General features: G+C 41.6%; 1 protein-coding gene across 3 annotated transcripts in view; it reads right to left on the minus strand.

Annotated features, from left to right (window-relative positions):
• The window catches only part of mid2 (midline 2), a 73,092-nt gene that overhangs the window by 29,525 nt on the left and 23,214 nt on the right, over nucleotides 1–20,353 (minus strand). For all 3 annotated transcript variants that reach the window (XM_061079695.1, XM_061079694.1, XM_061079693.1), the window contains exons 3-4: nucleotides 16,687–16,782; nucleotides 5,751–5,858 (exon numbers count right to left, since the gene is read on the minus strand). In XM_061079695.1, coding sequence (XP_060935678.1) covers nucleotides 5,751–5,858; nucleotides 16,687–16,782 — 204 coding nt within the window. The remainder of the gene's footprint in view (nucleotides 1–5,750; nucleotides 5,859–16,686; nucleotides 16,783–20,353) is intronic.

The raw sequence follows: 20,353 nt of genomic DNA on the forward strand, positions 1-20,353 counted from the left end.
TATTTGTGCATGTCTTTAAACAAAACATAAGAATTTAAGCCGTCTCACAGTCGCCATGTTTGCTGTCAGAAGCTCTCTCCTCTGCACCGCCCTCTAGTGGATGCATTGCATAACCGTTATGGACGCATGGAATTATGTGACGGTTACATCGCCTAATTCTTTTCATAACAGCAGCATAAATGGGCCTTAATGTGTCTCTCACAAATGTAAAAGCTCTTTGTGTCTGATGGCTGTGAGACACTCAATAATAAACCCTCTAGATTTCCTGTAGCAGCATACAAACACACACACACACTCACACAAACAAACACACACTGTGACATGCACGGCACAGACAGGAAGAGACGGAGACAGGAAGACACAAAGAATGCAGCAGAGAGGACAAAGTGCTGGTTATGGGGTCAGAGTTGAAGCAGCCACATTCGCTCACTGACCTCATGACCGTGTTGCACAATAGTGGAGCAGAGGTGAATTACATAATTGTTATCTGATATAACAGCAGCAGGAACGAGCTGTAAGTAGAGTTATTCATGTTTCCTATCTGTGTCTGTGATTTTCTATGTGGGTTAAAAATGCTGATATAAGGTTTGCATAGAAACACTTAAACTCCATGAACCTGGTGCGCGGGTTTCAAATGTATCAGAACAGATAACTGCAGGAATAAAATACCCTGAAGTCAAAGCAAGGAGAAGAGGATGTCCTTATTAACCTGATTCATCTTCATTGCAAACAACCATGCTGTGCACATCAAGAGGCAGGTCAGTCAGCCAGGTCAGTCATCAGACTCTTTATACACAAACACACACAGGGTTTTGTAATTCACTCTATTTTGTCAACTGTAATATCATTTGCAACAGAGCAGAAGGAAGCCACGCTAGGCCAATTTGACATTAAAGTAATCCATTTATCTTCATTACCGCTCATATCCTGATCCCCAGATGAACTTTTGTGAAATGAAAGTCTCCACAGGAAGTAAAGCAGGCTGTCTACGAGCCTGACTCGCAACAAAAGGCATAAATACCAGCTTGTTTTATTGAGTGCATCGCTTCAATGGTGATAAAATTAAACCTTAGTGAACTTTTCAAAAGGCAAACAGTAAAGTTGGTTCATCGTCTGAGAACAGCAAACTTCCCGAGTGCTCAGATCTCTAAACCCCAAATAAAACTTAAAAAGACGCAGAATGATGCCGACAATTACCAGTGCCCTTAAAAGATTAGTCATTTATGTTTTCAGCGATTGTACTTTTGCTCGCAGCGCTTGAATTATGCAAAAAAAGAAGAAAAAACATTCATCACAAGAGGTTTGACATCAAAAGCTCTAAAAGAATCATAACAGCAACTAATGTGCACTTTCTGCTGCTTCTGCTTAGAAGCCTCCACTAGACAGGGCGACTTAATGGTGTTTTTAAACTGATGTCTTAGCTGCTTTTAATCTGATTCTTTTGTTGTCCCGATGAATGAGGAGCACGTTGCTGACCGCACAGTGGAGAAGCCAGACAGGTTTAATGGATGGGTTATTATTTGGCAACGTATCCAGCAAACAACAACTTTACAGATTATTACCCCCCCCCCTCTTACAATAATGGACACGGTCTGTGTGTGTCGCAGGCTGTTGTCTCTGTATCTTTTAAAGCTTAAAGATTTAATCAAACTTCAGTATCGAAGTGCCAGACCATCAGTATTACAGTTTGTTTTTCTGTTTTCTATCAGGTAATGAAATTTGGCTGAAGCCTGTTTTCTTATAGGCTGCATTACTTTTAACTTTGTCAAGTAAAACTGCAAACTTAACCCCAAGAGTTACTAAATGATAACATAAAGGAATTATAATATATTACTTGTAGGCATGCAGTACACTTTGAGAACAAAGAGTTTTTGCAAGCATATCAGTTTTTGCAAATTACAGATGGAAACCTGAAATTAAATGATAAGTGAAAACAGTTCACAGAGTCCCTTGATGTCTTTAGTGCAGAAATTAACCCTGGGAGAAAATCTGTCAGCGATGCAAAAGTTACAGCCGTCACAGATGAGAGCGAGCGAGGAATCAACTTGATACATCAGTCTGCTGCTAATGGCTATGCTCAGTGAGAGAGTGACCTGCCTACAGACATCTGGCTGGAGTGGAAGTCGCCAAATTATGTGTTGCTTTGTCAAATGGCTCACGGAGGATGAGAAGATTGCAGTTCAAATCCAACCAATGTTTTAGCAATGGTACTTCCTATGGCACAAAGTGCAACCATTGACAAAAATGTGAAGGATTACTTTAAGAGGTAGCTCATAGCCTACTTAATCATGGGGCCCATACGTTTTCATTTTATACTTCTGTGTCACTGCATAAAATGTCAAGAAAAAAAATTATATAATAATAAAATAAAAGGATTTTGCTGCACCCAATCCCACTAGAAAGAAAGTGAAACAGGCCTATTTTTCTAAATTATGAATTTGCATGTATTTTCCTGATCTTAAATAACTTTTCATCGTCATAGTTAGCTAAATGTACAATATAAATCGCCCACTCATTCATTCCTCCCTACTCACTAGACAGGGACCTTTATATAGAGGACTATATAGAGAGCTCATCAGAAAAAGAAAAAAACCGCTTTAAGATACTAATAGACCTTTTCTCTGTGCCAGTAATTACGTCATTGTTGCAGGATTATCAAATACAACAACAGCAACGTCCGCTAGTGGACGTTGTAAAATGTCATGATTGCAGTTTGCTGCAGTTTGTGCTGTGATGCCCTGCTACGCCATTGTCGTACAGTAAAACAGACTATTTTGAAATCAGTCTGTGAAACAGTCGGAAAATATATACCTGCCGTGCTTCTTTATCCTCACCACAATTCAGACATTTTTGATAAGAATAAGGAGGAGTAGGATCAACAGAAAGAGAAAGCTCAGCTGCTCTGTCTCCTCTCGTCTCCCAACCATTTTTCTTCCTGTCAACACCCCGGGTGCAATGCATGATGGTACATATTGCTCGGTTAGTGACAATCGGTTGTGCACTACATTTCACGATGCACTGCGAGGTATAATGAATCCACTGTACTAAAACATCACTTAACATTGAGGCGGCCCTACAAAATGGCTAATTCCGAAAATTTTGGACTATATAGTGATAAGTGGGTGATTTCGGACACAGTTTAAGTTTTAATTTATTTACTTACACAGTCTAATGATTTGTATCTCCAGCCATTTGCCCTGACCTACACCTCTAAACGATTTTCCTATGTAGTGTCAAACTAATTTTGGCATTGCCTCTACGATACAGCTGTCATTAAGCACACAGCCACAAGGGGTCCTTCCTCATCAGGTAAATGTAATTAAAGGTTGTTTGCCAAATGCCTAATTTGCATTTTCCACCTCTACAAGCAAAATGAAAGTAAGAAAAAAAAAAAATCACGTTACGGATTGTCAGAGACAACTCTGTTTGAAAACATCTTAAAACCTGAAAAAGGGGATTTGAGTTGTTAATCCTCAAGGTTCTGAAGGAGCAGTTGACATAATTTTGGAGATGAGAATGAAAAACAGAGAGAGGGAGAGGACAGGCAGTCAGATGATTAAAAATAAAATAAAAAAATGAACACCTGCACACAGCAGGCCTTGGGAATACTGTGTGTTTTGTTTGGGCAGGGAGAGATTAGGCATGACTGCTGGTTCTCCTTAGAGAGAGAGTAAGCTTGTTAAGAGGAGGTGAGACAGAGAACAGGAGCACCTTGCACTGGTCTGCTCTCCATGATCACGTCGGCATAATCCTGTTTTTCTGTTGCAGAGTCACTTCTGAATGCTCTCTGTGCCGACACTGTCCTCGGCAGCAGAAACAACAGCATTAGTAGTTTGCTTAAATACTCAAAATGACCTGCCCTCTCCTCTTGTCTCCTCATCTCCTCTCCTCTCATTTCATCTCCTTCTCCTCTACCTCTCCTCTCCCGTCCTCTCCTCTCCTTCACATTCAGCAGAGAGATTACTTGAATAACTCAAAGTGCATTTGATTCATCTTCCTTGACCCTTAAATAGCCTTCATCCTGCTCTTAAATATTAACACATCATCTGTACACTGACATCAATCAAACCCTCCTCTGGTGTTTTATGTGTTTTTGCAAACTCTCACCTCTATCTCCTGCATTCTCACTCTCCTCGACAGCCTTTTACACACCCAGACTCTCAGGAGAACAAGCCTTGCTCTTTTTCTGCAGTCACTGTGGACACACTGTGACACACTTCCTCCCTCCGTCTCTCACACTCACACACACACATCAACACACACATACTCAAGTCCTTGCGCTCAGTGTTTTGAAATCTTTCATCTCTCCACAAAGCTCTTCTGCTGCCTCAGAGCATCCTCCACAATTGCTTAAAACCTCACCTCTGGGAGGGTGAGATTTAGAGTTTGCCAGTCCCGAAACCACGGGCACTCAAGGGGGAATAAACCAGCCATTTCCACTACGGAGGGAACGTGCACATGCACACGCACACGCACGCACACACAAACACACACACACACAAAGACACACACATATAACAGTGAGTAGTTGAAACTCTTTGAAACAGCAGCACAATGTTCAGAACAGTCTTTGCAGCTGCCTCAAATTCTTTCCCCACACTTTTAGGTTGGTTGACTTTCTCCTCACTTGTCCCAGCGTGTCCATGTTGGGTGTGTTTGGGTAAACAACCCAAAAAACACTGAGTCGCCTGAACAAATATATTCTTTCCACAGCAATGAAAACCGTCTGCCTCTCTACTAGTGGACAGCAACCCAGAGCTTCCTGAAGATGCATTTGGCAGTTTGGCTGCTTTAAATGGCAGCAAGACATAACTGCTCCAACTCATGAATTATTAATGAACCACTGGGGTGTAAATGCAATAAAGTCCACATCTCTGTTATAAACCCAAAACTGCATTAATCAGTGCGGTTTATAGGGACAATAAATCAAATGGTTATGTGGGCTGTCAAATTGGCCTGTAAAACCACCAGACAGTTATCCTTCAACTCTGTGTCTTTATGGAGCCATTTAGCCACTCAGCTCATTGTTTTGGGAACACACGGAAACCATGATTCTCTCTGAACGCTCCCGTCAACACTGTTTCCTGCAACAGGCGGGATTGTTTCCTGCAAACTAACTGTACTGGTGGGTGGTTGTTGCCTCCACCAACCAGTCAAGTTGCAGTTTACATCCATGTCTCTCCAGACTCATATAATATAATGCATGTAGTCAACACTTTGAAGGAATTTGTAGTTTGAAGGAAGTGTATGTTGTAAAAATTTGATTTGGATTCTTGAGTAAATATGTTTGTGACATCACAGAGACCTACAACCACCAGATTCTAATCAGGTCATCCATGAGTCAAAGGGGATTTTGGTGCCACATGTATTGAAGTTCCCTGCAGGCATTGCTGTTCCTATTATATTGTGTTCATAAGAATTGGACAGACATGAGGTGTCCAAATGTTTGTTCCAAATCTGAGGAAATTCCCTCGAGGAGATACTGAGTGCTGAGGCATAAAATCTCTAAAGAACAAACTGTTTGGTAATTGCTCTGCGCCAAACAGCCGACATGGAAAGCTCACAACTAGTTGGTAAGGGAAGTTAAACACGGAGAAAGCTAATAGAGTAGATCATCTTCTCAGAGGGTGGCAGAAATATAAATGTTTTTTCCCAATTTTAAACCAATTTAAATATTGTTGTAATAAAATCTCTCTCTCAAGCTGGACCTGAGACTGATGGAGCATAAAGGCGATGGGGGGGAATCTTACCTTTGACTCTTTGATCTTCACAGCGATGACCTGTTTTCTCTGGCGAATGATATCCACCAGCTCGTCACACTCCTCCACCAGTTTAGATTCATGCATGGCTGTGTTCACCTGAAGAAAGAAGCAGACACACAAGAGTGAATTAAAAAACCCTCAGAGACTCACTTGCCAAAAACATGCTGCTTCGCATCGGAGGAAGAGTGTCTCACAGCTCATAAAAATGGGTTAATTGCTGCAGTTTTTAAAACCCCTGCCTGTGCTTATACAGGAGAGACCATAATACACTGAGATCATGCTGACATTATGAAATCACAAACATAAATATTTCACTCAAATAGATGGAGAATTGCTAGAGTGTCCACTATGTAAAAACTGGCGTGCGTCGAGATTCAATAATTCACAGTTTTTGCTTCCAATGTGATAATTTGAAAGATTCTGGGATAATTTCTCAGGCCAACACTAAATGAACAGCCAACTCCAAAGATGAGTGGGTGGGTGGATGTTACTGAAATATTAACCCTGTTTGTTAATCTGCGATGCTGAACCGTTAGTAGCAGGTCTGCCAACTGGAACATATAAGAACAATTACACTAGAGGCCACAACAGCACCTCGGGCAGTGCTTCCACATTAAGAAGATCACAAGCACGGCAGCTAAATCTCTGCTGAGTTTATGAAGAGAACAGAAAAATAGAATGAAATATCAGACTGGTGGTTTACAGCTGAGATGGCTGTGAGAATTGATTCACTATCGCATTCAATATAAAGGTGTTAACATGCAAACATGGATTAGAAACTGCATCACTGCTCTATATGAAGCAAAAACTTTACCAGTATGTCAAACATAAAGAAACTGAATCAAAACTTCTGTCTGTAGTTGTATTTCAATATTTTACAGTACTGCTGATATACTGCAGATTTTTTAACGGATATTTAACCCTACAGTTTAAAAAAAACTACATAATGACTGGGCTCAAACAAGCATGCTGGGCCAGTAGGTGGCCATAAAGTCGACATAAATGATCTGTCAACCCAAGGTACTGAAGCATAAAAAGTCAACTGTGGTGTCACTGTTTCAAAAAAATTCCCTTTTCACACGTATACTCAGAGTTTTCGAAAAGCTGCACTTTTGCCATTTGTAAAACTCTGTTATGGTTGAGACCAAACTCAGAGGAGAAAGTTCACTAAGCAAAATATCGGCATGAGTGTTAGAATTTATTGGACTGTGGTGATTTGAATGTTTTTACCAGCTATTGAATTTCTCTCCTTTAATAGATTAAAAAAATGAGGTAATGTAATATCTTTAAAATATTCAAGTTTAATTATGGCAATGTCTCCATATGTATTCTAATAATAGAAAAAGATTGAGAATATACATCTACAGGGTGACTCATCTCATTTTGATTAGTTCCTCATACATACATTTTACAGAGTTGTGCCGCAGTCTATTCAAACTCTCACCCCAAGTTCCACTCATCACTCTGCAAAGCTCATTACAACACGGCCATCCACTTAAGCCTCATTATTCACACACACACACACGCACACACACGCGCACACAGACACACACAATGAATTCTGCAAAGAGCCATCTTATGACTGCAAGTTAGTAATTAAGCAGGATAAATTACAGACGTCCAGGATCACCGTGAATTACAGCTGAGCTCTCCTCCTCTCCCACCTCACACTAAACATCATCCACCTCCTTATCTGCCAGCTCCTGATGGTATCATTCCCTCCCTGCCACACAACAACTGTCACCTACTGCGCTGCGGGTCCCTCTGTTCATCAGACACCTCTGCGGGCGCACTGGAATCACAGTGCCGACCCCACGTTAAAATGTTGGTCTTTTACTGGTGAAGAACATCTGCAGCAAGATTGAAAATGTTCAATGTTCAGGACTGTGCAGCGGCCCCTGCTACGAAAATGAGTGTGAAAATCAGTGAAAGCCCAATCTGAGGAGGACTGGAGGAAAAAAAAATCTAATTCAAGATAACAAATAGTCAAAGAAAAAAAGGGATCTTATTTTTCTGAATGTCAAAATAAATTTATTTAAAAAACATTAATTAGGCTTATCTTTTCATTTTGGGATTACTGGAAACAAATGTGCATTCAGATCCGTCATATCTCATTAATTTCTCCTGATCAATATCTATTCTTACTGCACAATAATCATCTTTACACTGGCCAATCAAACAGAAAATAAACAATCCCAGCCACATGTTATGATTATGCTCGATTGATCAAGACCATTATGATCAAAACGCAGAGGACTGAGCAGAACTGGACAGCAGCATCATTAGTAGGAGATCTCTTAATTTCAGTAGGATTTTCACCCCAATGATGTGAATGTTGCTTGGGAACATGTCTCCAGATAATCAACATTTGGAGCTGATTGGTCAGGGTGGGGGTGTGCAGGACGACACCCCTGCAGCAGAGAACTGTGTGCTTATTGGGTGAGTCTGTGCTGAAACCTTCCTGCCTTTCAAAAAAAAGAAAAATATTTTTCGCTTTAACGGCCAGTGACGCAGGTGAGATTTCTACCGGTGCTGTTGATGGTCAATGTGACTTTGACTGATGGTCCGTGTGTTTGTGTGAGAGAGAGAGAGGGCGAGGTAAAGAACGCTGTCCCTTCAGTTCTTTGTGATGCCCTTTGGATGTAATGATGGCAGAGAGGGGATAACAGAATTGGCCGCTTATTAAAGTGGATGTCTTTATTGGTCCTACCACCTCGTTCCTCTTTACAAATCGCCTACTGGGCACCAGTATATCCAAAGAAATATGCATTTCTGTATATTCTGTACTGAGCATGTGCAGCATTATCCCAACAAAGGATGAGTTATACTGTGTATAATCTCTCTCTACTTTGGGAACGTTAACAATCTCTGTTGATGAACTGAAAGCTGAGTTTGAGTTTTAATGAAGCTACAATACTCACTTAGTCTTGATTCTGTCATGTGCATTTGTCATAGAAACAATCTCAAAGCTGAAACTTCAAAATAACAAATGGATCCTGACATATTGCTGCTAAATAACCGGCTTGCACCGCAGAGAAAATCCCTATTTTTTTCTTTGACTTATTTTTAACTCGTGTTTTGTTAAAAAGAGTTGTACTACAAACCCATACAGTTGTTTCTCCTATTACTCCTGTGAATGTTTAAAATGATTTACAAGCTGTCCCCAAGTCATCCTGTAGAGTTACATTTGATGTAATGCTCAGTGCACTCAGGGGGGTGAAGTTCTTCATCTAAATATTTCATTCATAGTGTGCAATACATCAGCTCAAGCCAGTGCTAGAATGAGTAGATGAAGAGTATAAACATTATGTAATGATTTCTTATGGTGTGTAAATTACATAATGTAAGAATTTAGTGGAAAATAACGAGTTTCAGAGATTATAAATAGTCTGTAGTAGTTTATATGATCTTTAGTCACACCAGGGCCGGGAGATGATTCATGGTTAGCGTCTCGTGACTTTTCATCCGTGTCATGATGATTTGATCATACAGTTTACACCAGAGGCGAGCTGCCGGGCAAACAAGTCACGCAGTGCTTGACCTTTTGTAGCTAAAAATATCAATTAGAGGATGTGAAGTCGAGGTGATACATCTCCTCACATCTAATATATTTTCAGCCTTCTGCCCTATAAAGGATCTGATGTCAACTGTTAAAGTTAATTTTGTAATTTAGCGCCCACTTGTGGCAGCTAACTAGACTGGATCAGCAGGTGCGACTCATCATTAATGTCAGTTTCCTGGCTGGGACTTTGTCCTATTATCACTGCTGTCAGAGGGTCTCTCTCTCACATATCCAAGTTTGACATCGCTATGACAACAGGTTGATAAGTTACAGTGTAAATCCCTCATTTACGCATTTTAACACATTGGATAATGGGAATATTTTTATAATAGGAGTATTAACAGAATTGTAGCTGCACTGAAGTTCAACTTGAAGATTTTATGAATTATCATGCAGCCAATTTGCAGTACACACTTATATTAGAGATATCCTGAGTGTAGTATGGAGCTCAGCCATATTGCCTCGGCCTTAGTCCCGTCCCGTCCCCCCCCCCGATTACAAATTTGGGACATTTTGAATAACAACTGCAGACAACAAGAACAGACAATTGGACGATTTAAAACTGAACAATGTGGCTCCCAAATTGAAGAACTTTCTGCAATGTGGCTCCCATTCCAAACTTCGCGAGGAACGTTCCAGGTTCAGGCTGTTAACCTCTCGATCGCAGCAAAATGCTCACATCTAATTTCAATTCGGTGTTCATTCTGCTCCCGTCAGCCTCGCATGCCTCTTTCTACTCTTTATTTTACCCCTATTCTTTCCATTCTGTCTGGCTGACCACTTACATTCCCCCCACACCCCACACCGGTGTCTCAGACATGATGTCCTAAAAAAGAAGCGAGGACCCAGTGTGACAGCTTTATCTGTGATGTTGTCCACAGATCCGGGGACATGTCCTGAAGATTTATGGCATCCGAGCGGCACCTAGCTCTAAAACAGGGGCCGAAAGGCTTTATGGATGCAGCCGAGAACAGAGAAGATGCAACTGCGAGACATATATCATGGATGTTATGTGGAAAAGAGGTGATAATTGGAAACGCTTCACTGGTCATAAAACCCAAGACTGGCCTTAAAAACTGATATTGTGTCCGTTGAGCTTTTATATGCACATAAGCACATTTACTGCTTTATTTCTTTATTCACTTAACTTTCAACCTTGTGTCATCTTTTTCTTTTCGTCGGAGCAACTTGACATGTGAAACTGATTCATCATCCTAAACATTATTATAGATGATAAAACTATTCATCCAGGGGAATGAGAGTGAGTCTTAAGAAGAGATTTAAAAGAAGGTACTGATGTTGCCCACCAGAGATCTCCAGGCAGGGAGTTCCAGCGTGACCAGTCGAGATTTAGGAAATGTTAATAGGGCCCTGTTGGAGCCAGGCAGCGTTCAGATAGGTGGTATGCAAAGGTCATGTAAAACGATAAATGTGGGTGTGTAAATGGATCTTACTCACAAAGCCTTTGGAGTCGGACAAGCAGATTGCCTGTACCATTAGCCATGACCATGCAGTGGCTACAATGTAATCTTATGGGGCAACTGTGACAGTATACAAAATGTCAGGCAGCCGGCGGAGGTGATATATTTGACACCCAATATGTACCAAAATGTAATGGTTTAGTTCCTGACCCATCCTTCCAACAAGTTTTGGGGAAATACTTTTTGAGCCAACAGCGTGACTGCAAATGGCTCAAGAAATAGAGCAAAGACAAACAATATGATAAAATATAATACTACTCTTCACTCTCACTGATGCTGCGGTAGAAAGGTAAAGACAGGTGAGATGAGAGCTGATAGGATTAGGCGACATTAAGCCATCTTCACACAGCCGATTCCTATTCTGCACACAGCAGCAGGGTACATAAACCCAGACAGGCACTGGCTTAATGACTCACAGTTCATTGTTTAATCAGTATACATACATGTCTGAGCATTCAAACCCACTGTGGCCTCTGTTTGACGTGATTGATTTTTTAAATCGGTCTTCACACACACATGCACGCTCGCAATTCTATGGGTTTGGGAAAATGGCTGCTGCTTTTCACTGCTTCTTCAAAGCTTTGTCTGGAGGATGTGTTCCCTTGTGTTCCCCTCACCTTGAGATACAGTTGCTACGCCTGATTAGAGGACGCCCTCAGTAAGATGCACCGAGCAAACCGCTTCATCAGAAAACACGTTCTTTGTTTTAGGACGGTTACCTGAACTACCTATGGAAACAGGAGGCAGGAACAGGATATACTGAGATCAAAAGATGTGATCGTCTGTCAAGATTCAGGATAAATTCGGAGGAGAAACATGATAAACACAAAATCGAGTTTCAGTACACTGACAATGCTCTGAATCTCAAATGTGCATGTCTTCAAGGAGGTATTATGTAAGAAAGACAGAAAGAAGAGGCTCCATAGGGATAAAATGGAAATCTGCTCAAAAACTTTTAAAATGGAGTGTGTGCTTCCTTAGAGATGTTCATTTGAAGAAGAGGGAAAAACTTCTACTGCTACTATTTGTTGGCGGAAATTAACCTGAGGTTTCAAACTACTTGGCTGTTATAAACCTGCCTGTTTGGAATGGGCTGTTTACTTTTATTTCTGAAACTGTAAAAGTGACCTGCAGTATTTGAGCCACAGCAAGTAGAGGACTCCACCTTATCCACACCAGACAAGATGGCAACCATCTGAAGGACATAATTCAGTTCTGGCTAAACAACTTTAGGGGCATGTGAATGTCCATAAGTAACAAAATTCCCTAACAATGTCTCTTATGTTGATAAGTCCCAGCCACTGCTACTGGTCGACTGTTTACTCAAACATTATAAATATTGTTTGTATCACGCCTCCAAATCACAAACAATTCGTTTCAATGCCCCCTTAAAAATACACCTGCCAGGTATGGAGCCGATAAGATGAACGGTTCTCCAGACACGATTCCACCGACATGTAGACAGACTGGAATTTCTGGAATTATTAAATAGAATGAAAAATAAAAATTTAAATTTACAATGAATCATCTGGCTGATGTGTTTATCCAAAGTGTGTCACAACTGAGGGACACTAAATGGTCAACACAGTGGGACAGCTTTAAGCAAGTGCTGAATCTATCCAATAAGACCAAAAGACAGCGGCAAGAGAAAGCGGTGCACTCAAAGTCCACAGTAAGTGCTGGTTAGTCATGTCAGGGTGTTAGAGTGTTAGGAGAGGAGCTGCTCATGGAGGAGATGGGTTTTCAAGAGGCACCTGAGGACAGAGAGGGATGCCCCTGCTCTGATGGCATTTGGTGGCGCGTTCCACCATCTGGGGAATGTGATTGCCTCGTGTGCAGGGATGACAAGGCCAGATGATGTTCCTTTGGGGAAACGCAGTGGCTGAGAAAGAGCATAAGCACGTATCATCAAGTTCAAGTTAAAGGGCGCAGACCCAGAAGTCGCCCTGTGGGCAAGCATTAGTCAGCTGAATTTGATTCGGGTCGCCGGGAGTAGCTAGTGGAGGTCGATTGGGCAGCAAATGACATGCGCCCTTTTAGGCTGATTGAAGACCCGAGCCCACAGCCACGTTATGTTCCATCTGTGGAGGTTTCACTATTAGCTCAGAGGGAGGCCCGTTAGAAGAAACAGCAAATTCAGCACGAATAATTTTGAAATGGACACAAATCATGTGAAAGTTAACAGCAAATGCCTCTAATTAAGTAAATGGCTCTGATAGTAGTGTCAGTTTTTGCTGTGTCATTATCTTTTTTTTGGTGAAAAGGTCTTTTCAGAACAGCCTCTATGGCCCCGTTCAGACCTGCTTTTAACATCTGTCCTGACTGATCCTTTCACAAGTTCACAGCTCGAAGTTCATCTGTTCACTTCCGGTATCAAAATGGGTCCTGAATGTTTCTCTTGTGACCAGTTGTGCTTGAATATCACTTCCTTGCTAACATTCTATACAAATTAACACGTACTTCACTTGTGTTCACAGAGATCAAATGATGTCTCTTCGTCAAAAATTGAGTTTTTCCAGAAGTGTAAAAATATGTCTGCTTGATTTATTGTGAAACTGTAGCTGGTCAGTGATGTCAGCTGAGTAGGCGGTCCTTCATATGTGGTCCAGGATGCAGGACGTGGTTTCAGTGATTTGATCTATGGACGCACTGAGGATGCATTTGACCTTGATACTTAACACTGATTGCTTGTGATCAGATCACTCACGATGGATATTAATATCAGGTCGGGGACTATGAGTTTCTTTTTTCTTCTTTCCCTTAACATATATCCATCTGTGTGGTTTTCAATGGAAGCATTAACATTTTAGCTCAACAACAATCACTGTCAATGCCAAAGAAAGGTGCCCTTTTCCTCAACGCTTTCAAGAACGATGACTATTATTCTGAACGTTATTAAGCATAGCAACAGATTTATCAGCCCTACATCAAATTTTGCGATAAAGAGAGAGAGAGAGACCTCACAAGAAAGACACATCCTACACACATCAAGTCAATACATCTTTTCTGAGACTGAAGAAAAGATAACCCGTCGAATAGAACCCCAGGAGAACAGGGCTCCATCGCTGTGTGTGCTGACACACTGGAAGCTGATTCACACAGTGTTTGATCACATCTCTGGCGCCGATACAGTTTGATGCAAACAAGACGGATAGGAATCCAGGTCACGTTCAAAGCTCTTCAGAGATTTCCTACTTTGCACACACACCGCCTGCTTCTTTTGGAAAAAAAAATTCCCTTCCTGTGTTGTATTGCATTATTGCTGAGCGTTTTCTTCCGCACCGTGCCTTCATCTGTTCGGGTCAAAAAGATTGTCGGTAGTCACGCTAACAATCACGTCCTCCTTTTCCACTTCCTCGGCTTGCCCTCTCAACCCTGCTCTTTCCCTCTCCTTCATCTTGCCCTATCCTTTTTCCTCTCTCCTTTGAGAGCTCGCCCACTCCTCTACGTTCCTCACATTTCCATCGTTCTCCATCCTCCCTCTCCTCATTTGTCCTTCTCTCTCGTCCGCTTTCCTGCGGCCATCCATAAAGAGCCACGGCACATTAATGTGGACCCACCTTAAATCAGTGCACTCGTGTCAATAATTAAAGTGGACTTTTGACATTTACAACACACCGGAGAACAGTTATGAATGGGTAAAAACAGAGTGATAAAACATATAGTTTCTTTTAATAGTTAGCTTAAGAGTCAGTGGAGCATGTCGCCCCATGCTATCGCTCCTTTTGATGAATAAGTGATGAGAATCTGCTGTTGTTGTTGATGGTGGTGCAGCGTTGATATGCAGACGGAGACAAAAAAAGACAGATCGGTTTTTAATTTTTTTTAGCACTGTTTGTCTATGCTTAATGAATCACACTGCGATCATTTGATTTCGATTGGTGTGCCCGGCTGTATGAGTTGTGCCTGGCTGACCTCAGAGTGGAGTCAGCTTCGGCTAATAAGAAACGAACTGCACACAGAATGATGGCAGCACCACGGTGCATTTGTCCTCAGCAGCCATTAATGTCAAATCTCGCAGAGAAATGATGGCGTTTATTAAGAGCAGGCGCGCTAAAACAGAAAGTGTGTGCGTTTGTGTGTCTGTGCATGCACGGTTTGAGGGATACTGCGCAGACAGCACTCTGTGGCTAAGTATTAGAACTCTCAGGCTGGCTCCACGCAGCACCTCCATTAAATCACAGCAGGAGCCCAAGAGGTCAACGGTGACAAGACTGGCTGGGTTGTAATTTTCTGCCGACAGGTAGGGGTTCACGCTGGGAAACCGGAGAGCAAACATTTCTCCAAGGTTGTCACCAAATTGAAGCTGTGAAAAATTATGAGCTTGTGACAAGTCAAATAAAGATCCACTTGGAAGATATACGCCGTTTGACAGATAATCTTATCGGTTTGGACTAGGGAGCATAAATTTCCTGTATGGGTGACGCCGGCGAGAATTAAACTGATGAGTGGTGTAACAGCAATTCACGCTATAATACTATTCAACACAGTGAGATGCATAAAGACCAAACCACGCTGTATTAAAACAGCACAGTTCAGTTGATGACCTTGAAGAGGCACACAATCTGAATTTATGATACAGTAAAAGCACTGCATTAAGCTGTTAGAACCTTGAAAATAGGAAATACTGTACCAGAGCGTTTGGTTGTAGCTGTGCCCACAGTAGAGTGGTTTCCAATGTCTGAAGTTGTCTGAATTACATAACCACCCTTTTAAACAGATTGAGAGTGGATGGTTACCGACAGCGACTGTGTAATGGTTTGAGACAGATTATCTGGAGAGCTGCAGTCTGCAAAGTACAGGAGGTCATAGACACCTTGTGTTTTTCGATGCCGGAACTCATTTGAAATAAAAAAACAACTTTATATTATGTTAATTGTGACCTTGGTATTATTCTTCCAGTGAAAGTTTAAAAAATAGTGATGAACAACGTGAAGTACTCTCTAGTTTTATATTTGTATATTATTATTATTAAAAACAATATTATAGCCAACACCGTCAACATTAGAGGAAGAAGGCAGCTTTAGTCTGTTCTAAAGCTTTTTTACTCCAATAAAATCTCTCTCCATTTCCCTTCCTTTGGCTTCCATGTAGCGTTTCTTCAAAATAAATTGGGGCGAACATTGAGATGCTCACCCTCCGTTAACCCGGGAAGGAACTGAAAATTAACTTTGAATGTTGAGACTACTCAATTTTTGATCAGTAGCTGGTGAAGAAACAATGGCCCACTGATGATATTGTGAGCACAAACATGATCCAAGAAGAGAGAGAGAGAGAGAGATAAAGAGAGAGAGAGAGAGAAATGCAAAAAGCAAGAGAGTAAAAAAAAAAGAGAAAGACGACACAGATTGTGCCACTTCCTCAATCAGAAGTTTTTCACTCTGTCAGATGAAGTGGAAAGAGCAGGGAGTCGGAGCGGTGACCCCGATTTTAGCAGTGGAATGACTTGGGTGTCAATGGTTCATCTGCAATAGTTTTATTATTATTAATGCATTGGCAATATTGTTCACCTGACATTCATCGGAATAAATCAGAGGAAGCGCGAGAGAAAGAGAGAATCCATTCAGGCTAAGGCCTTAAACCTCGTGTCCTGGTGAGTTATTCATGAGCCAAAAAGCAAAAAGCTTTGTGTTTGAAGCCTGATGCATCAATAGTGAAGGATGGGCGACTGCAGCAGCTTTCACTCAAATCCAGGGGGGGCTTTAGTGGCCTGACAGCAGAGCTAAGTTATGTCCGCTGACCGTCTTTCAACCAACCAACTGGGGAATTAGTCACACACATCTGATTTCCCTTATCATCAAACAAGATGGCTCCAACATGGTTTTTATTACTTTCACAACTTAAACAGCTAATGATACAAATATAAATACGTGTTGCATACCTCAACCTGCTGGCAGATCTGGATGAGCTTTGCCATTTGGTTTTCAAGTTCACTGTTCCTCTTCACCAGGTTGGTCAGGTTGTTCTCCAGGGTTTGCTGTGTGGGGGTAATGGAGGGAGGAGCAGAGAGGAGGAAGAGGAGGAGGAGGTAGAAAAGACAGAGTAGGAAAACGAGGAGACAAGACACAACATTAACAACATTAGCATTCATTATGAGTTAAAGTTAAATTGTGGATGAATCAGCACCAAACATATGGTATGTTTAGGGGTCTGATATTTATGAGTGAAATTTGGAGTGACTTGTTTGAACTTAAAGGGACTGTTGTGGTATACACACTACTGAGAGCCATTCCAGTATCGTTATGGTAACCTGAGTCTGCTAACCTTGTCACAGGAAGACAAAAGAATGTCTCTACTTTAATTTCCGACTTATATCATGCTACATGATGTCGTCGGTGTGGTATTAAGTACATCCCATTGACATGCATATCCTTCTGTAAGTATTTAAAATTATACTGTTAAAACTGCAATAGAGTAACATACTGAAAATAGCATGACAATATCAATAATGAATATCCCTCTCGATATTTGACCGCAAGCTAAATGATGTCGATTTTACTAATGAAGGCTCTTTCATTTCAAAGTAGTTCAAAAAAAGAAATGATGAGCTGTTTGTATGATAATATGAGTATGGTATTGACGCTTTATGGGACAGAAAAAGGAAATGTTGCTGCACTTTATCTCTGCTTCACCCTCTGTTTTCCCAATTCGACGCTCTACTCTTTTCATTCTTCTTTGTTATAATTGCTCCACTGTCGCTTTGCCAGACATGAAATCCATTAAAAGTTTCTCTTTACAAATGTAAACACAAAATAGCAGTAACAGTAAATGGATCCAAATGCTAACAAGGTCTGAAAACCTGCATGTTGCAACATTCCTTATAATAATAATGCAGGGTGGGTGGAAGAAGGTGAGTTTTTATCAAAGTGGTGATAAATCAGTGAAATAAAAACTGGCCCATACTATTTTGCTGGCATGAAAAATGTTAGAATACAAAAAAGACTTTTATCTGTGAGTTTTCTATTTAAAAAAAAAGATATTGATTTTACCTGAATTTTGTATTAAAGCAAATTAGTTTTACAGTGATTTGTCAATACCTGGAAACAAGCTTTTGAAACATTTGTAGAAAGAAAACTTATTGAGGAGATACTCCCATAATGCAACTGGTTGCTTTTTAATGGCTTCAAATGCTTGTATAACACATTTATTGAACATATTGTCTGTGATATAATCATTTACTGTCTACCTGACCTGTACATGCTTTATAAAATCCCTGCAACTGTAATGATCAAACACTCAATTACTGTTCCTTGGTTGTGAATGTTTGTCAAATGCAAAACAAAAGAAGCACACACACATGTAAATAAACTCACTCAAGCATATACACACAGTACAGGAGATGAGAATGGAAACGAGCAAAGAGAGAGAGACAGAAATAGAACTGCCGTTCAAAGGAAGCAAATCGACAATGGCGGCGACGATGATGGGCATCAAAACAACAACAACACCGACAACAATAACCACAGCTGCAGAGAGAACATCAGAACAAAGCAGCAGACGGGCGGTGGGTGTTTGAAGTGGCTCTATTCATGCAGGTGAAAGGGAGGTGGGCCGGTCGAGCACCTGGCCGCGACCCTGACTCTCTGACTGCGTGTCTGTGTGTGTCTGTCCTGCGGCTGCAGCTCCTCCTCTGCCTGTCCCTCAATTTGATTTACCCTGTCTGCCTGTTGTCTGTTTGTCTTTGCCTTCGCTTAATTATTCATCTCACCGCTGACTTCCCTCCCTGCATCACGTCCTCCTTCCAGGTGTCTACCCGCGTGCCTGTCTGTGTGCGACCCGTGAGCAAGGATATGGGTGGAGGGCGGGGAGATGTTGGGTGGGTTGGTGGTGGTGAGAGGGGGGGGCGTTGGTAAAAGGCAGCCAGGGAACTCACCGCAGCGCTTGTCTTTGAAGCCTCCATTACCGCATCTGACACTCTGGCCGGGCTCACCTGATAAGCCTACGAACACACACATACACCCACATTTAGGTTGCACAGACAATCCTGATCGCACAGCGTCTGCCTCCTGAACTCACAGCAGCTGAGGAGGAGAACTCCTCCCGGATAAAGTTGCCACAAACTCTCCTCTCATGGTCTCATGCACATGGTCTTGAATGCAGATGAGACAGTGTGGCTCCCCCTGCCTGTTAATATTTGTTTCCCTGCGAACTGGTGTTTAACTGAAGTTACGGTTTTGAAACGAGCACCGTGTTTGTTGCTGTTGTGTTGCAGCGATTTGTGTTTTGTGTGTGGCAGTTTGAAGCGGAATATCAGTGAGCGGGGACAGATGGGTCATTAATTAGCAATCTGGAGACGAAGATGATTAATACATCAGACCACAGCTGTCTCCCATGAGACGGCAGAGAAACAAACTCCTCTGTCCTCGTACATACATGCATGTGTGTGTGCACACAGAGTCTGCTGCATGTAGACTGGGTCCTGTCTGCATCACTTGTGTTGGCTTTGGCCCGGCAGGCAAGACAAGCGGCAGAGAAAGGGGAGGGCGGCCCATCAAGAGTCAACAACAAACTCATTGAAACACACAACGGACACCGAGGATGGTTGGAACCACTGATAGATAGAGAGGGGGGAGGCAGAGAAAAAACATAGATAAAGGGAGGGAGGCAGAGGAGGGAGGGAAGAGTGCGAGAGGGAGCAAGTGTTGGCTGGATGGTGACACGAATGAAGTGGTAAAAAGACAGAAATACGGGCTGCAGCAGCTATTTGTAAAACATCCCTACATTTTGAATGGTGCCAAGCAATGCATTACATTTTATTCCAGTCCCTTGACTGCAATCATGACTTTGTTTCATTTAAAATATGAAACTATACAAAAGGATATATACATAGTTGTTTTCCAATGTTTCAGGCCCTTTCAGACAGAAAACGATGTGTGAGATATATGTAGGATTACTTTCATGTCAGGTCACAAATGTCAATACTATTGAATTAAAACCCAAATACACATTATTTGGTTTAATATCATTCTTTAGTGTAAGTTACATGTAAACAAGATAATGCTACCCTTGTCACAGTTTAGCTAGCTACACAGTTACACCTGAAATATTTAGTGAAAACTAAACTCTAAGCAGGAAATAGCGTGTGTGTGCAGCTTGTTTCTATCAATCTAAATGTTCATTTACAAAACTCTCTTTATTCCTAAGCTAAATTTTAAAATGATTTCTACCACCAACCGTGGTCATTTTAACATATTTATGTATTTTGGGAATTTATCGACACGTCCACCTATGTGTTTACTGGCGTGGAAATACAGAAAATCCAGGAAGTGAATCCGAAAAGGACAACCACAGAGACAGACAAGAGATAGACCTAAATGAATGTAGAAAATGGGACAGCCAATGAAGACGAGTCAGAATGTAGGGCAGAGGAAATAAAAGCCGACGAGGAAATGATTGACAAATTACATTTCAGTTGCTTCAGGCCCGTGATGGGACTGTCTGGGACAGCCTGCGGATTATTAGCATAAGGTAATATCACTCATTCACAGATTCAGCTGTGGATGTGGCATGAGAGAGTGGGGCAGAGATGGAGGGGGTTGATGGGATGG

The sequence above is a fragment of the Limanda limanda genome, chromosome 10 (genome assembly GCF_963576545.1).
Source record: "Limanda limanda chromosome 10, fLimLim1.1, whole genome shotgun sequence".
Lineage (NCBI taxonomy): Eukaryota > Metazoa > Chordata > Actinopteri > Pleuronectiformes > Pleuronectidae > Limanda > Limanda limanda.